The sequence below is a fragment of the Rhineura floridana genome, chromosome 1, assembly GCF_030035675.1.
Source record: "Rhineura floridana isolate rRhiFlo1 chromosome 1, rRhiFlo1.hap2, whole genome shotgun sequence".
Lineage (NCBI taxonomy): Eukaryota > Metazoa > Chordata > Lepidosauria > Squamata > Rhineuridae > Rhineura > Rhineura floridana.
The window spans coordinates 227,842,636-227,859,407 of record NC_084480.1 but is presented as its reverse complement, the minus strand read 5'-3'; the positions used below and the strand labels follow the sequence as shown (position 1 = coordinate 227,859,407).

Below are 16,772 nucleotides of genomic sequence, written 5' to 3'. Positions count from 1 at the left end.
TTAGGATTGTGCTGTAAATTTATTTATTTATTTATTGCATTTATATACCTCCCCATAGCCAAAGCTCTCTGGGCAGTTTACAGTAACTAAAAATATTAAAAACAAATTTACAAATTTAAAAACACATCTTTTAAAAACACTTTAAAACCATTTAAAACACATCCTAAAATGCCTGGGAGAAGAGGAAAGTCTTGACCTGGCACCGAAAAGATAACAGTGTTGGTGCCAGGCATGCCTCATCAAATAAATCATTCCATAATTTGGGGGCCACCACTGAGAAGGCCCTCTCCCTTGTTGCCATCCTCCCAGCTTCCCTCGGAATAGGCATCCAGAGGAGGGCCTTTGATGTGGAGTGGAGTGTACGGATGGGTTCGCATCGGGAGGGGCGTTCAATAAGATATTGTGGGACTTTTGAGTGAACATAGCAAACAATTGTCTTTGTCATGTAAATCTGTCTCTCCCCCTCCAATCCTAGTTTTAAAGCAATTAGGCAAGGCTTACATATTTATCACTGCTTTTATTATGTAGGAAACTAATACTGATTCTGCAATGACCAACTGGTTTTGACAATAAACTATTATACGGGATGTATGTATTTTTTTACATCTCCAGTGTGTGTGTGTGTATATATGGAGTATTCCAACAACCCTGTCAGGTACGGTTGGCAATTGGAAACCAAGACAGCTCACAACAAGAAATAAATCCCTTTAAAATCCAATAACCATAAAAACAAGTATAAACAGCTGCAAAACAGCTTAAAGTGACATGATTTTGAATTTTGGGTTGGTTGAGTGAAGTTCTTTGTCACTTGAGGTTGCAGTTCTGTGCATGCTTCCCTGATTAAGTCCCATTGAATACATTGGGACTTGCTTCTGAGTAAACAAATGTAGGATTAAACTACAAATGTCTTTACAAGTTGTGTAATAAACATCTTTAACAGTCATGCATATATATATATTTCTTCATTTAAAGCACATGACTTCCTCTAAAAAATCCAGCGAAGTGTAGTTTCCCACTCACAGTTATAGTTTCCAGCACCGTTAACAAACTACAGTTCCCATGATTCTGTCATGTGATTCGTGTGCTTCAAATGTGTCTTGAGTGTGCTTTAAATGAATGGTGTGGATATGCCCTAGGTATGATATGCATTCATTAATGAATGGAAAAGACCAACTTTAAAAGATACTTTTTTTTTACACAGGGCAAGGGCTGTAGCTCAGTGGTAGGGCATATGTTTTGCATGCAAAGATCCAAAATTCAATTTCTGGAAAAGACTATTTCCTGGAATCCTGGAGAGCCAATGCTAGTCCATGTGATCTGTACTAAACTAGATGGTACCAAATGGCTTGAGTCAGTATAAGGCAGATTCCTTTGTTTCTAAAAGTGGGAAGAGACTCAAGGGCCACAGGGACTCCAAAATTTATTTATGTATTTTATTTACTACATCCCAGAAGAATATAACATCTCAGAAGAACATAAAGATCAAATAAGGAACAGATTTGAAGCTTTAAATTTGACAGAGAACCAGAATAACTATGGAGTGAAGTCAAAGACATTATCAGGGAAGAATGGAAAAAGACAATACCTCTTGTTAAAAAGAGAGAAAGACCTCAATGGATGACTGACAAAACTCTTGAAATGGTTAAAGAAAAGCAAAAGCAAAAGGAGATAGAAACACGGTTAGAACCCTAAATGCAACAATACAGAGACTAGTACGTAGGGACAAAGAGAACTATTACAATAGTTATTGTAGAGAAATAGAAGACAACAAAAAGGGGAGAACAAGAGCCCTATTCCAAAAGATTAGAGAAATTAAAGGGAAATTTAAACCAAAGTAAGGATGCTGAATAATCAACAGGGGAGCACACTGACTGACCAAGATGAAATAAAAGGAAGATGGAAGCAATACACTGAAGAACTCTATAAAAGAGATGCAAGGATGACAGATTCATTCACGGATGAACTGTACGATGAAGAACCAGAAATTTTAGAATGGGACGTGAAAGCTGCTCTTAAAATACTTGGAAGAAACAAATCTCCAGGAACAGATGGCATATCAATAGAGTTGCTACAAGCTACTGAGGCTGAATCTGTCTATATTTTGACAATAATTTGTCAACAAATATGGAAAACAAAACAATGGCCCACAGACTGGAAGCATTCAATATACATCCCAATTCCAAAGAAAGGGGATCTCAGGAAATGCAGTAATTGAACTATTGCCTTAATATCCCATGCAAGTAAAGTAATGCTCAAGATTCTACAACAAAGGCTCTTACCATATATGGAGTGAGAAATGCCAGATGTCCAAGCTGGATTTAGAAAAGGAAGAGGTACCAGAGATCATATCACAAACATATGTTGGATAATGGAACGGACCAAGGAATTTCAGAAGGAAATCACCCTGTGCTTTATAGATTACAGCAAAGTCTTTGATTGTGTACCTCATGAAAAACTATGGAATGCTTTAAAAGAAATGGGGGTGTCACAGCATCTGATTGTCCTGATGCGCAACCTATACTCTGGACAAGAGGCTACTGTAAGGACAGAATATTTTATTTTATTGAAAAAAAGTTTTGTGAGATAGCGGGCTCTGGAAATCCTTTTCAGTTGATTCCACAACCTAACCTACTACGCTTCTCTCTTGGTGTACCAAACTCTGCCAGGCTTTGTTGCCTGGCCTTCCAAAACTGACCAGACTCTGCTATCTGACTTGTCATAGTCCAGGCTCCACTTCCTAACTCTGGCTATGGCTCCACCCAAAGACCAGGTGCTTTAAAAGTCACAAGTTGGCTGCTCTAGCTGAAAGGTGAAGCAAACATTTTTCTTTCCTTTCTTTCAGCAGCAATTGAAAGAGATGTCCAACTTTTCCTGGCTTGCCTCTCATAGGATACTGCAATTAGTATTGCAGTGGATGACTCTGCTTGTAAAACACTTGCAGTCCAGAATGATATTGAGCTGTTCATGTGTTAACAATGACAGAGGTTTCAAAACAATAAATTGTAATTTTATGTTATTTGCATTGTTCATATGTCCATTGCAGCTTATTGTTGTTTCTCCACAACTTTGGTGAGAGAGAAGGCAGAAGAAAAAAGAAGCAAATGGCATGCCCTCAAAGCAGTCATATTATTGGCTGGCATTCTTTGCTGTGGCTGAGGAAATCTTACTAAATTCTATGGTTTTTGAGGTGGGGTGGAGTAAAAAGCCAAAGAAGTAAAAGCCAAAGATGCAAGAAAATGTTGTTACAAATTTCAAAGGCAGTGTAATGTAGCTGTGCTGTGATGAGCTTTTACTACTTGAACTCTCAGCAATCTTTTTAATTTAGGTTCTAATTACCTTTCATCAAAGACTCCTAACAACATGGAAAGGACTGCTTAATGCTTGCATGTCTTGTCATCTTTTTCATCTAATTATCTTATACAAGTGCTGTCTTGAGGTTCTACATCTGCTTGAAAAGGTTCTGGTTTCTAACTAGAAACAGAGGAACAGTTGCAATGAAATAGCCCCATACAATTAAGGCTTTAATTCTTACTAGCCTGTAATTTCACATAGCTGACAGCTGAAGCTAAGCAAATGTTTCAGTTTAACAGAATGTCTGAAAATGAGAGATTGATCTAAACATCTCTCCTTCATAAATGTGAGCTGGTACCATACTAATGGATTGGAATAATCCTTGGTATCTCCAGTTGCTCAGCAATTGAACAAGGGAAGCCAGGGTCATTTTTCTTTCAAGTGGATATCTCCTTGGCTTTGAAGAATGCATTATGAATACAAGGAATGTGAATGGAATTAGTGGATATTATTACTCAAGCAGATAATTATATAGATGTTCTTCAGAACAGAAAAATACCATTGCTCTTCCACACTGATATTTTTACAAACAAAGAAGAAAAATTCATTAGCATTTCAAAAATGAAGATGATCTTCAATAGAACTGTTGCTGCTAATTTTGAATAACTTTCAGTACATCAAGCCCATCCATATTACAAGAAATATGGAGAATGGAAGATTTAATTTGTGACTGCTGCTGGGAATTCAAAACATTCACTGTTTATGTTAACAAACAGGAATTTAAGTGGGAAAGTATTACCAAGCATAGATAAAATATACTACATTATACAACGTCACATTTCTTTTTCTTCTTTTTAAAAAGGTCCACTACACACATTATATTTTTTCAAGAACAACCAAGATGTTTTCTGTCTGGACGCATCAGAGGATTGTATCATACCAAGACACTGCAGCTCCCTATTAGTGCAATTGGTGGTAAATTTGAATTTACTGCCAAATACTATGTAAAATTACTCTGAGTCTAGGCATATGATGCAGCCGTTGACTCAGTCTTTCACAGAAGACATATTCTCTGTACTTGCAACATTTTTTTAAAAAAAGACATACTAAGCATTCAGTATTAGTCTTATTGTCACAGTATATATCCCAAATAAGGGAGAGGATTACTTCCATTCAATTATCATTTTGCCATTTGTGTATTTCACAGGTTTCTCTTTTAAGAATATGTCTACACGCACGCACACACACACACACAATTCTATACAAGAGGGATAGGAACCTGTAAATCCTAATTTAGCTTAATCACCTGTAGGGACGGGATCCTTTGGCTGGTGCCACTTCTAAAGCAATCCATCAACCTAATATTGGGAGGCAATATTAATTCATGTTCGTTCCTTGTCCACTATCCGTTGCTTATACCAATCCAATTTTTGCCTCCCAAAAATGTTGATATTAATATTGATATTTTATTTCAAAGTGTTGATATTTGAAAGGAAATATCGATACATGAAAGAAAATATCAATGCATGAAAGAAAATATTTTGGAAAAAAATTGATAATTGGAAAGACAATATTGATAAAGGGAAGTGGCTTTGCAGTTTCCTCTTCCTCATCCTCCACTGTGACCTAAGCTGGTCAATTTTCACATTAGCAAGCAGAGACTGGCAGGGATATTATTGTTAGTCCCTTCATGTGAACTGAGATGTCTTTCAGGTCACTGCTGGTAAACAAAATGGAGTGCCAAATGGACCACTGATCTTAACTGGCATTGTAATTAATGTTTACAGTTTCTCACCCTTGATCTTTTTCTCATCCCCTTCCCCAAGTCTACTGTGACAGGAGAAATGTAGATGATTCACTACTTAGAATTTTCTTGATCTGATTATAAAACTATACTTCCCCCAAGCATAAACATCTAGGTATTCATATGATCTTCATCTCCCACTTAAGCAAGATGTTCTTTTAGACATCCTAAAGGCTTGCTTGTTTGTTTCTTCTATTCTAAAACTTAAAACCCTGGCACTCATGTTTGTTATATAGAAAGATAACACAATCAACATATTGCCTCAACCTTCCTGAAGATGAGTAAAATGTATGTCTTATGCCATTGTCATATCTTGTGAAGATTGTTTATTATTAGGCTATTCATGTTACATTTTCTTAAACAATGACAGCTCCAATTATGTAAGGAAGTTTATATAAATGGTATTAATTTAATGATGGTTCACTTATTTATATTGTTTGTTATGATCTGCATGCTGTAGTATATTTCTTTTGGCACCTTGTGAGGGCATTTGCCTTAAAAGATGGCCTATAAATACCTTAAATATATAAATTATAACATCACAGGAAAACTGAATTGTCAGATGTTCATTCGGTCTACAGAATTTTAGGATATTATTTTTTTAACAGTTTATTGGGACTCAGACCATGGGCATCAGCAATGCTCTCAGAATTTAGTCTAACAGCTATTGATATTTCTGTTTTTCCAAAACACAGCTAGTCATGTTGATCATCACTATTTGTAGATCGCTATAATCAATCATTTTCAGATTGACCCCAGAGGATTAGATTAAAAAAGAAGAAGCAGCGATACTCTTTTTTTAAAAAAGCAACTTAATTTGATAAAGCAAGCACTTAAGACTCAGGCTGCTCATCTTATATTCAAGAATTCTTTATCTGCCAACACGGCAATAAGAGATATAGGAAAGACTAGCAATAGTGCTGCAATGCCATGTTTCCCTGACTGGCAATGAAGTATGGCAGCTGCTGCTCTCACTGTTTAATCTGTCTATTATAGTCTCACTTTCTCTTGGCCAAAAGGAACTGACTGGAAGCTGCCATTTTATGGCACTGTACAGTATGTCGACTGCGTCAGTTAAGTGTTTTGATATGGCAGCTTCCGATCCTCTTTCTGTCTATCTTCAGGCAAAGAAAAGAGATGAAGCTGAGACAAAGCCAGCAGTTGCCATAATATAGCCCCCTTTTTACTTGGCTGTGGAAACACAGCAATCTGCTGTATCAGCACAAGAGTGAGAAGAGGTCCAGGAAGATGGATAATTTCCTATGCCAAAGAAATATATTTGTAAGTTTTTAATAAATTATTTTTTTAACCAAAGCAAAACTACTTTATGTCAGGAAAGGCTATTTTTTTGGCAGTGCATGCCTGTGTGTGTATCTACTCAGAAACTGATTCCACTGCATTCAATGGGATCTACTCCCAGCTATGAAGAGGACTGTACCCACATTTGTCAAAAGACTGTATTGGTTTTATCTATGAATAATTGTCAAAAGGTAGATATTGCAGAAAAAGATACTTTTAATCATGGAGATAAAAGCTAACTTAAGAACAAAGGACTTGGGTAATTACCTTCTATAATGTAGACACACTCTCTCTCAGGAGGATATTTGTTGGGGTAATTGGGAGAAGTAAAGATGCCTCCTTCTGGGTATTTTGTCCACGTTCCACACTGTACTGTCTTTTGTCCTTCTGGTGTGGTTTGCTTTTCTGAAAAAGAAAGGAAGAAAAAAAGACAACAGTAAGGATTACAAATGCGGCACACATTTCCTCATTTTTTTAAAAAAAAACCTTGTGGTCCTATGGCCACCTTTATTTTTGAATCTGTGGCAGTTCTCTGTCACAGCCTCAAACGACTATGCTTAGAAAAATCAGCCCTCAAATATATGTACCATAAGATCTCGTCTCCCTTCACCAGAATTACACAGGCAGGTGAGAGAGGAAATGTTCTAGAACCTCAGGGTCTGGAGAAAGTTACAGTGGGCATAATACATTTCATAGCATGGAGAAAATAATTGCTGTAGCATAGAGATTATCTGTTATTCCTTCTCCTGTCTTCTCGCAAAGTACATGCTTTACATAGAAGCCATGCTCCAGAGTTGTTGCCTATGGTGATAAAAGGGAAGGAATCCATTAGATAGGCAAGGGAAGCAATGTGCAGTCTTCTCTGCAGAGATCCATGGATGTTTGAATTACAGAGGATTTCAGGCAACTATGCTCCAATTTCTTGAAATAGATTGGAAGGGACTGTGAGACTTACTGCCTTTCAAGCTTGATTGCCAGATGGCTATATTAATTAAAGAGACCTAGTGATTTCTATTGATCTGTTCTGATGCCAGAGTTGCTTTTCTTTCTCTTCAAATGATTTTGTTCCTCCCTGGCATTTCAGGGTCATAGGGGATGCCACATTTAAAAGGCAAAGGATACTGGTTGCGAGGTGGATAGGGTTATGGATACTGGCACCTGTTAATTAGTTATGTTGGAACTGCAGTAAGTAGATAAGTTTTGCTTAGGCCCAGGGCCTTACACATCACTACAACCATTCACATTGGATAGAAGCCCTGCTTGCTTTAAAGGCATGTTTCTGTATGTACAATGGTTAGACTAGAACTTGGGAGACTAGGGTTCAAATTCCCAGTAAGACATGAAGCTCACTTGGTGACCTTGGGCCAGTCACTATCCCCAGTAGCGGTCAGCAGGGTAACATTGCATACGTGGGTTATGGACAACAAGAGTCACTGCTGCTTACTGAGAGGAAGAGGGCTGAGGCATGGGGAGCTCAGCACAGTACGGGCACAGGGGCAGCACCACAGCAGGAGCATCAGATTGGCTCTGCCATCATGTCTGCACTGCACTTTGTTTCCTATGCTTCACGGTCTCTTTTTTGTTAAGTGGCAGCGACTCTCAGCATCCAGATCCCAGGTACACAATGCCATCCCACCTTCACCGCCCCACCGACCACTACTGGCTGTCTCTCAGCCTAACCTACTCACAACGGTATTGTGAGGATAAAATGGGGAGGGGGGGAACTATATACACCACCTTAAGCTCCTTGAAGTGGGATTTTAAACAATATAACAAATAAAATGGGGGAGTGGAAGTGAAAGGATTAATAATTTCATCTAGTGATGGATGATCCCATAAACTCTACTTAGAAATAGATTACTAATTACGAATATTTTTAGAAAGCTCTCAGAAAAATCTCATGTGTTCCCCCCCCACACACACACATACACAACTGAGAATTTTAAATTGACATGCAGTGTTGTTTGCACTATATTAGACTGATATAAGACTGGACTACTATAGACTTGTTATTACTTATTATATATTAGATTATGAATAGAGTTAATTTTACAACACACTCTGTGTGCATATGGAGAAGCTCAGTTTGTATTCTGAGACAGAGAAGAACTCTCAGGGATGGAATGTTAGCCTTGTATTTGAGGTGGGCATTATGGGTTGCCCAGGTTCATATTTCCAAGTCAGGAAATATGCATTTCAGTGACATCACTAGGTGTACCTTGCAGTTGGGGACTAGACTAGATTGCTTTCTGTATTTTCTAAGTCTGAGATTCATGGATTTTATAAATGTAGCCACCAGAGGCTTACATTACCCCAGTAGTGTAGTGGCAAATTCAGAAATGCAGGGTCCCTTCATGTTAATCACAGCCATGCCTCCTCCCTGTGGTTTGTTTGTTTGTTTTGCTGTGGAGTTGAGAATGAGATCCTTGATAATGCCTAGGAATCAGTAAGCATGAAAGAGGAGAGTGTTAGCTACTGAGAAGAGCCTTAGTGTTTGACTCACCTCCTTTCACTCTGATTGGCTCCAATCCACAGGAAAGGAAAAGGAACCATTCTTCTCAGTGGCTCCCCTTTCATGCTGATTGGTTTGTAGGATACTGGAGACATAGGGACCCTGCTGGGACCCTGGTCCCAAAAAAGTAAAGTGTCTAAGACCCCGAGACCCTGCACAACTACACCCCTGCTTTGCCCAAGTGGTATACAGTTGTCAGCCAGTGTTTTGCTTAAAAAAAAGGACTAATTTCTTCCTCTGTCCTGGACTTTCCTGATTTCATAGTAGCATGAAATATTCTGATCAGCATGGGCACTCACTTAGTCTCATTTTGATGTATGCCTTAAGTAGGCTTAAGGGTTTTTTTAAACAAATATTTTGGAGCCTGGTGTGACAAATTGAATCATTTTTAGCTATCACGGCTGGAAACATTTTTTAAAAACCATTAAGCTGAATAAAAATATAAATAAAAGTCCAGTTTATGCCTTAAAATTTAAGGCTTAAATAAATTTAAAATAATCCAAATAATGAAACTATTTTTCATAAAAAGCATACCTGCTCCTTTTTTTGTAGCCCCACTCCAGTGTAGAATGATAAAACTTGCTACAACTGAAAAAAAGGGAATATATTAGTTGCAATAATAGATTTGTAACAGCAATCAAAAAAGCTATAGCATTCTATCACCAAAGGAGGAAAATGCTAAATAAAGAACAACTTGTGTATGTCTATTTTGTAATTGCTCTTGGCTATGTGATCTGATTTTCTTGATATGAATAGGATTGAAGACCTAAACCCTATGGTCACATGTTCCTAGGGAAAAGCACACTGGTGACAGGAATACATTTAGTTTTCTTTGACTGAACTGGGTGCTACTTTATAAAGAGTTCCTGGAACTGTTCAGTGCAGTTATGTGCACACTAGAAATAATTCCCATTGGTATTACTTAGATCTGACATTCAATTTGCTACAAGGACATTTAATAATAGTCTGTTGACTGATTTATCTTATTTGATCGACTTAAGCAAGCTAAGTTTATTTATTTTATTTTACTTATTTATTAGAATTATAGGTTTATATCCCACTCTTTCTTCCAGTAGGAACCCAGGAAAGCAAAGTTATTAGAATCTGTGTGGTTCACCTTCATTGTTCAAAAAGTTCAGGTCCTTGCTGACTCTGGTGTAAATTCCCCAGTGACATCTGTCTTCCAGTAGTATAGTTTGAATAAATAGGATTGTTTTGTAACCGTGGTCTATCTTGGTCTTTTTTTGTATTGGGACAGTCCTCAAAAAGTCCATTATGTTGCATGTGGTGCTTCAAAAGTCGTGTTGGATCTATCCTGGCACAAGTCAGAGACTGATTGTGGAGCATGCCAATAATATTATTGACTAATGCTAGTAAAATTCTTAACATCTGGACCCACAGTAATTCAGTTTCAGGTTAACAAAATATTGTTAGAAGTTTGCTTAGAGTAACTTTGCTGTCTTGTTGTATTGTGAGGATTAGATATGTGAATAAGGCCAAGCTGGTTTGCAGCCAGGTCTCAAAGCAGAAATCCTGTTGAGTAGGTTTTGTACTGGCAGAGCACTTTGGGGTCGGAAGCTGATTCAGCAGAGAAAATACTTTGAGATAATGGGGAATTAATAAGTAGGTAGAGCATATCCACGATTTCTGTAAGCAGCCATGTCTGTTGGTCTTATTTCACATAGTCAGTGGTACTTAAGAATGCATTTAGTTACTTAATGTCATTTGCATGAGCAATTTGCAAATGATACTTGCCATTTTTGTTTCCTATATAAATCTTGCATGATAGTAAACACTCTTTCCTTCTCAAGATGGATTGTTGCAATACATGAGACTCGGTAAACCTTCAGAGCTATTACCATTTGAAACGCAAGCATAATGAGTAACTCATTTATTAATGTGTGTTTTATGTGAAAAGAAATAATAAACTGATTTTGTGCTTATTAAAGACACTACAACATGTAATTCCTAGATAAAGGTTCACATATTTGTGAATGAGTGACAGCTGCAATTGAGGGCTTTAAACATTGGCCATTCATACAGTACATTGAGCACATGCAATTGTCTACAATCCCTATTTCAAGCAAAGTGGTATAATTATGTGAAGAGGATTGTTGTTGTTGTTAAACAAAATCTAGGAGATTATTATTTCTTCAGTGTCATCCAATGGATGAATTTAACCAAATCTCTATTTACCAGGCCACATCAGTTCTACTGCCTTCATGCTACTTTTGGATAAAATGGGAAGAAACTACCAACTGAATATACCCAGTAAAAGCCACTCTAGCCTGAGCACTTGTTCATCCGTTGTGGATACCAGGAAACATTCCTAGACATGCTTTAGGACAGAAGCAGCATTCTTTATGTTTGTCAAATGGATACTACTGAAAACAATGGATTAGATACTAAGATAAATTAACTTACAGACCATCACAGAAAGAAAGTTCCCCAGCATCTCCCCCAGAATCCATTTCACAGAGAGACTTTCAGGTGGGGGGATATGGGATCTGCCGTTCACCGCCCAGAGAGCTATTCGCTATGGGCGGTTTAAAAATGAAATAAATGAAAATGAAATGAAATAAATGAAAAGAGTATCAGAAACTTTCCTTCTGTGAAATTCCTTAAGTTAACTTATTTTAGGATCAAGGTCTATAGTCCCATGGTAAGTTCTCCTCTCATTTCCATTTCATTTACAAATACTTATCACAGGGTCATTGTCATCACAGTAAATACTTCTTAATAATACTTCAAGGGATGGAGAACTCACCAGAAGCAGTGTAGTAGCAAATTCAGAAATTCGGTCATGTTAGTCACAGTCATGCCCCCTCGCCCTTTTTTGCTGCTGGGTTGAGAATGAGATCCTTGTTCTTGCCTTCTCCCACAGCAATGGATATCGATAGTAGCCAATGAGCATGAAAAGGAGGGATGTTAGCTACTGAAAAGAGTCTTCTCAGTGGCTGACTTGCCTCCTTTAACTCTGATTGGCTCCAATCAGCAGGAAATGATAAGGAAGCATCTTAGAAGACTCTTCCTCTCATGCTGATTGGCTCGCGGGATGCTGGAGACTTAGGGACCCTGCCGGAACTCTGTTCCCCAAAAAGTAAAGAGTCTAAGATCCCCTGAGACCCTGGATGACTACACCCCTGCTCACCAGAGATGCTATGGGTGGCAAATGTGATGTGTGCTTTGGCCCTCAGTGGGTCTTGAAATCTGAGTCCTGATAGGCTGTTGCTGTTGAACCTCCCATACCTCACATATATACACAGGTCCACTGAACTATTTGTTCACACCTTCAAAGTGCCATTGGGAATTTGCACCTTTTGTCTGGCTCTCCCCTGCTTCCTAAGGACTGTATACCCCAGTATTGAGATTTTCCATCCTTCCTTCATTTCCATCTCTTCCAGAGCAGCTAGGTTACTTTGAAATGTAATCGATTTCATTTTACACTTTGTAGTGTAGCCCTACAGGTTCCTATTTAAAAACTGTGCAGTGATTTTCACAATGAATCAGTCGATAGTCTGGCTTCAGGGAGGGGATAGCTAAGCTATTTTCTCTCACACACACATATACCAACAACACACACATAAATGCCCCACCCCCAAAATGTTAGATGAATTATGCAGGAAAGCAAAAAAAAAAAAGCCTTCTCATACAGGAGCTGAAACACATGTGAAGCATGTGGATTCTATGATTCTGTTCTATGAGACACCATGCTGGAGAAATGGGACCCAAGTTCAGGCTCCTGTTCATTTATAAAACTCACTTTGGTGATTATGGGGCCTGAATTCCTTGAAAAGGCAGAATAAAAATGAAATTAATAAATACAGTGTTAACAACTTGTCAGTTTCACACATCTCAAGCCCAACCAACTTCAGACTATGCCTCAAAACTCTAGCCTGAATAGTGTGGAGGTGAAAAATATGTCACAGGACTATGCATCCAATAAGAACCCATGACATCACTCCAAATCACAGTGGCCTTGCAAGATGGGGAAGAGTCTGCATTTTTCCAGCAACACTATTTTTTGACTTTTGAAATAATGTGACACCCTTGAAAGAGAAGCAACTTTTGCATAGCTGGATCCCATGGTATATGTGTTGTAATAAACTGATCACCAGAAAAGCCTCCTAGTTAGCCCTCTAGGGCAACCTAGCAGTAAGGGCAGTCCTATTCAGAACTCTGTATTTATCAGGACACAGGCAAAACTCTTCATTTAGCCAATATGTGATTTCAAATACGTATCTTTTACCTTGGAGTCTCAAAACATTTTTTTTGAATTTCTGTGGTATATGAATTGTTTCATTACATTTTAGAAACAGAGGGACCAGTATTCAAAAAACATATCTAACCTGCCAGAGGCCAAAGAAATATGGGTGGGTCGGTGGAAGAAATAGGGAATGCAATCCTGTTGCATTGGTGTTATTTTTCTTGTCTAACATCTGGACACATTTATTCCAACTTATCTGACACGAAACTCCAAAGTGGTCAGTGGTGACCTGTAGTGATCAGCATGATGTTGTTGAATAAATTTTACATGATTTCTAAAAATACATCCAAAAGAAGGAAGCTACAAACATCTCAGCAGTGTGCAAAATATTTTGATTTCCCTAAAGAATATTTTTTGGTCACATAGCCATTCTGAATTAGCACTGTTTCAAAAATTCCGGAAAAAGAAGGAATAATGCTGTTCTTGGAAGAAAGTATTTTGAAGCCTGCACTGTGAATTGGTGGATTTATAGCCAACATTAAAAAAAAATGTAATACCATATAATATCATAAATTTCTTATGTCTTGTTGCTAAAGCTAAAATCCTGTGCCCATTCATGCACACTTAATCCTGTTCACTAATGTGAATTGGAGTTGGCACTCCAAGCATAACTGCAGTTAATCACCATTCATTTTAATAGACTTCTACATGAAATACTTGTGATTGGGTCCTGATGTTTAGTCCATAAAATACTGTGGTCTTATTCCCTGGTCCATAACACATATACTTGATAGGTAAGTGTGTACAGAATTGTAGCCTCAATGAATTATGAAAGTCATCCCTGGGAAATTATAAAACTGAGAGATAAAGTTAGTTCCAACTACATCTGAAAAATGGGCATAATGGTGATTTACTGTTGCAAGCAAGATAAAAGAAACAGCCCACATCCCATTAAATTTAATTAAAGAAGTCCCTTTGCTTCTAATCAAATGGAGCTAGAAAGCATAAACCCATTTGCACATTAAAAAAGTTCTATAGATATGCATTCCTATTAACTACAGGCAAGGTGCATCTGGAGCCAACACTGTTATCTTTTCGGCGCCAGGTCAAGACTTTTCTCTTCTGCCAGGCATTTTAGCATGTGTTTTTAAATTATTTTTAAATTTTTTTAAAAAAATTTAAATTGTTTTTTGTGTTTTAAAATTTGTATATTTGTTTTTAATGTTTTTAATTGCTGTAAACTGCCCAGAGATGGCTATGGGGCGGTATATAAATGTTATAAATAAATAAATAAACTACTGGGCAACTGAATGTTAAAAACTTGGCTCTGATTATACATAACTAACTTTTTAATTAATTCTCTTCACATTATTAGAAATGTGCTAATGCAAAATCTATCTTCCTTTCATTTTGATTAGTTTCTACAGCCTCCATCAAAAAAGGGGGAAAGGGACTACCTATATCTTGACATAAAAGTCCCATTCACTGAGCTTTAAAAGATGTAAATCAACAAGAACCTTCTCATTGGATCATCTTTGTCACCATTTTTCTTCCCACTTTATGCTAATCAGGAAGCTGAGATTTTGTCCCTGCACTTTTGCAGGCTTTAGTTCAAATGCTAATTACACTTCCCAGGCCATCACTAATACTCCAAAATATTTTTATATTTTTCATAAAACAAAAGAGGCATTTTACTCAATTTTCTATGGCGTGTTCACATAAGATTAAATTGGCTTACATCCAAGTAGTTTGTTTCAGTTGTATGCCCTCTGTGTGACAAGGTGTACATGTCCGCCAATTTCTTACTATTTCTCTCTTTTATTAACTGTTCACTGTTAAGAAATTGGGTGTACATGTGTGGAACCATTCATCTCCCTTCCATTACTTTAACTTTTGCTTACATTGCTTAACACAAAGCACAGGTAGTAGTACAATATTATCTTTAAGAACAACTTTTTAAAAATCCAGATACTGAAAGAAGCCCAAGAAAGGTTGCTACTCCAAAACTGGGAATATCAACAATACCAGCTTCAATCCAAATGTTTGGATTTCATCCTTCCATGATGATGACAACAATTACTGTCTAAATTCAGTACTGGCACTAATCCCAAGTAATTACAGTAATAAATGAGTTAATACTTTTTATTAATGCTGATGTCCTAGCATTGGCAACAGAGAAGAATGTGTGTTATGTGGGTTGGTTAAAATTCCAGCGTCAAACCTAACCCGGGGGAAATTTACTCTAGTTTATGCAAAGGAATGGGGCTTAAGAGTTATGAAATACAGTTAGGAAATTACCCCGACTCTGAATACATTCACATAGAAGTAAGCTCCACTGATTTCAGTGAGACTTATTTCCAAGTTAATGATTTAGGATTGCAACCAGACTAGTAGTGTCTAATCTCTGCTCCTACACAATTATGTGGTTAAATCCCATCGATTCCGGCGCTGCTGACTTCTGCCGTGAGAGAGTTTACCGCGGCCTGAAACCTACAGCTCAATTACGAGCGGAGGGGAGGGGGGAGGGCGAAATAAATAGTTTTGCAGGCCATTCTTCTCCCCCCCCCCGCTTTGTTTTACGCATGACTTTGAAAGGGGCTCGCTCCAGTATGGGAACCTTCTGAACTCTTATCTAGTTAAAACAATGCCATGGCTACAATACACTGTTGGTTAAATGTAGCTACGCTTGTATTTTATTTTTTTGACTGAGTGGGAAGTGGAGGGGGAGGAGGGGAGATATTTTTACACCTACGCCATTAAGCTTTCCGCACCTGATCCCTCTGCTAGTTTGGTCACACAGTCCTTTGCCGAAGAAGGTGTTGGTGGCAAATGTGAGTGGCGGGCGGCACAGGGCACGGTTGGGACAGAGGGAGCAGGCAAAGGTATACTCACTGTGAAACAAGCTGCGCCCATGGACCATGTCTGTTCCTTATACAAGGGGCTTCGATCTCCACTAATTCCATTTAGAGTTGGGAGGGCTTCCAGCGGTGGGAAGAGGATGGAGAGCAGAGAGAGCCGCCTGAAGCCCACGCGTGCTTCACCCTGAACCCTAGAGGATCAGCGCCCCCGTCTCTCTCTCTCTCTTCCCCTCTCACCGTCTTCTGCCGATGATCAGCCCTCCATCGCCTGGCTCCAGAGCGACCAGCATCGGATCCTAGCAGCAGCAGGCGCCACCACGGGGAGTCTGCATAACTGGCCGAGAAGGGCAACGGGGGGAAGAGTGAGAGCCCTCGACTCAGGAGCCCCACTCAGTCCACCACCAACAGGAGCCGCTGGGCTCGAGGAAGGGGGGGTCGTCTCCTCCTTACCAGGCTCCCCCCCTAATCGCCAGTTTCATGTAACACCAAAAGCAGTCCCAAGTATTTCCTGGAGAATTTCGAGGCCAACCTTTCCCGGCCCTCGAGGTTCTTTTGATGCATCAAAGGAAGGGTTAGGGATGGGTCCGTCATCAGTTCCTTAAGCTCGCTTCTCGACGGGCTGGTGTGGGGTTGGGTGGGATAAGACCCAAAGAGCGGGGCGGGGGGAAGAGTTGATGGGAGGGCAGCAAGAAGAGGGGGCGGGGGAGAGGAAGAAAAGGTTTACTCGACCAGGGATTTAGTCATGTCTGTGTGCCATCATGCAACCCTTGGAATGGGAGCCCAAGTCATTTAAAGTCCATT

At 38.8% G+C, this 16,772-nt stretch overlaps 1 protein-coding gene across 2 annotated transcripts in view; it reads right to left on the bottom strand.

Moving 5' to 3' along the window:
• The window catches only part of NETO1 (neuropilin and tolloid like 1), a 211,078-nt gene extending 194,902 nt beyond the window's left edge, over window positions 1-16,176 (bottom strand). For both annotated transcript variants that reach the window (XM_061592657.1, XM_061592735.1), the window contains exons 1-3: window positions 16,006-16,176; window positions 9,441-9,494; window positions 6,662-6,799 (exon numbers count right to left, since the gene is read on the bottom strand). In XM_061592657.1, the coding sequence (XP_061448641.1) occupies window positions 6,662-6,799; window positions 9,441-9,494; window positions 16,006-16,033 (220 nt within the window). In that variant the 5' untranslated portion in view covers window positions 16,034-16,176. The remainder of the gene's footprint in view (window positions 1-6,661; window positions 6,800-9,440; window positions 9,495-16,005) is intronic.
• Window positions 16,177-16,772: the final 596 nt, after the last annotated feature.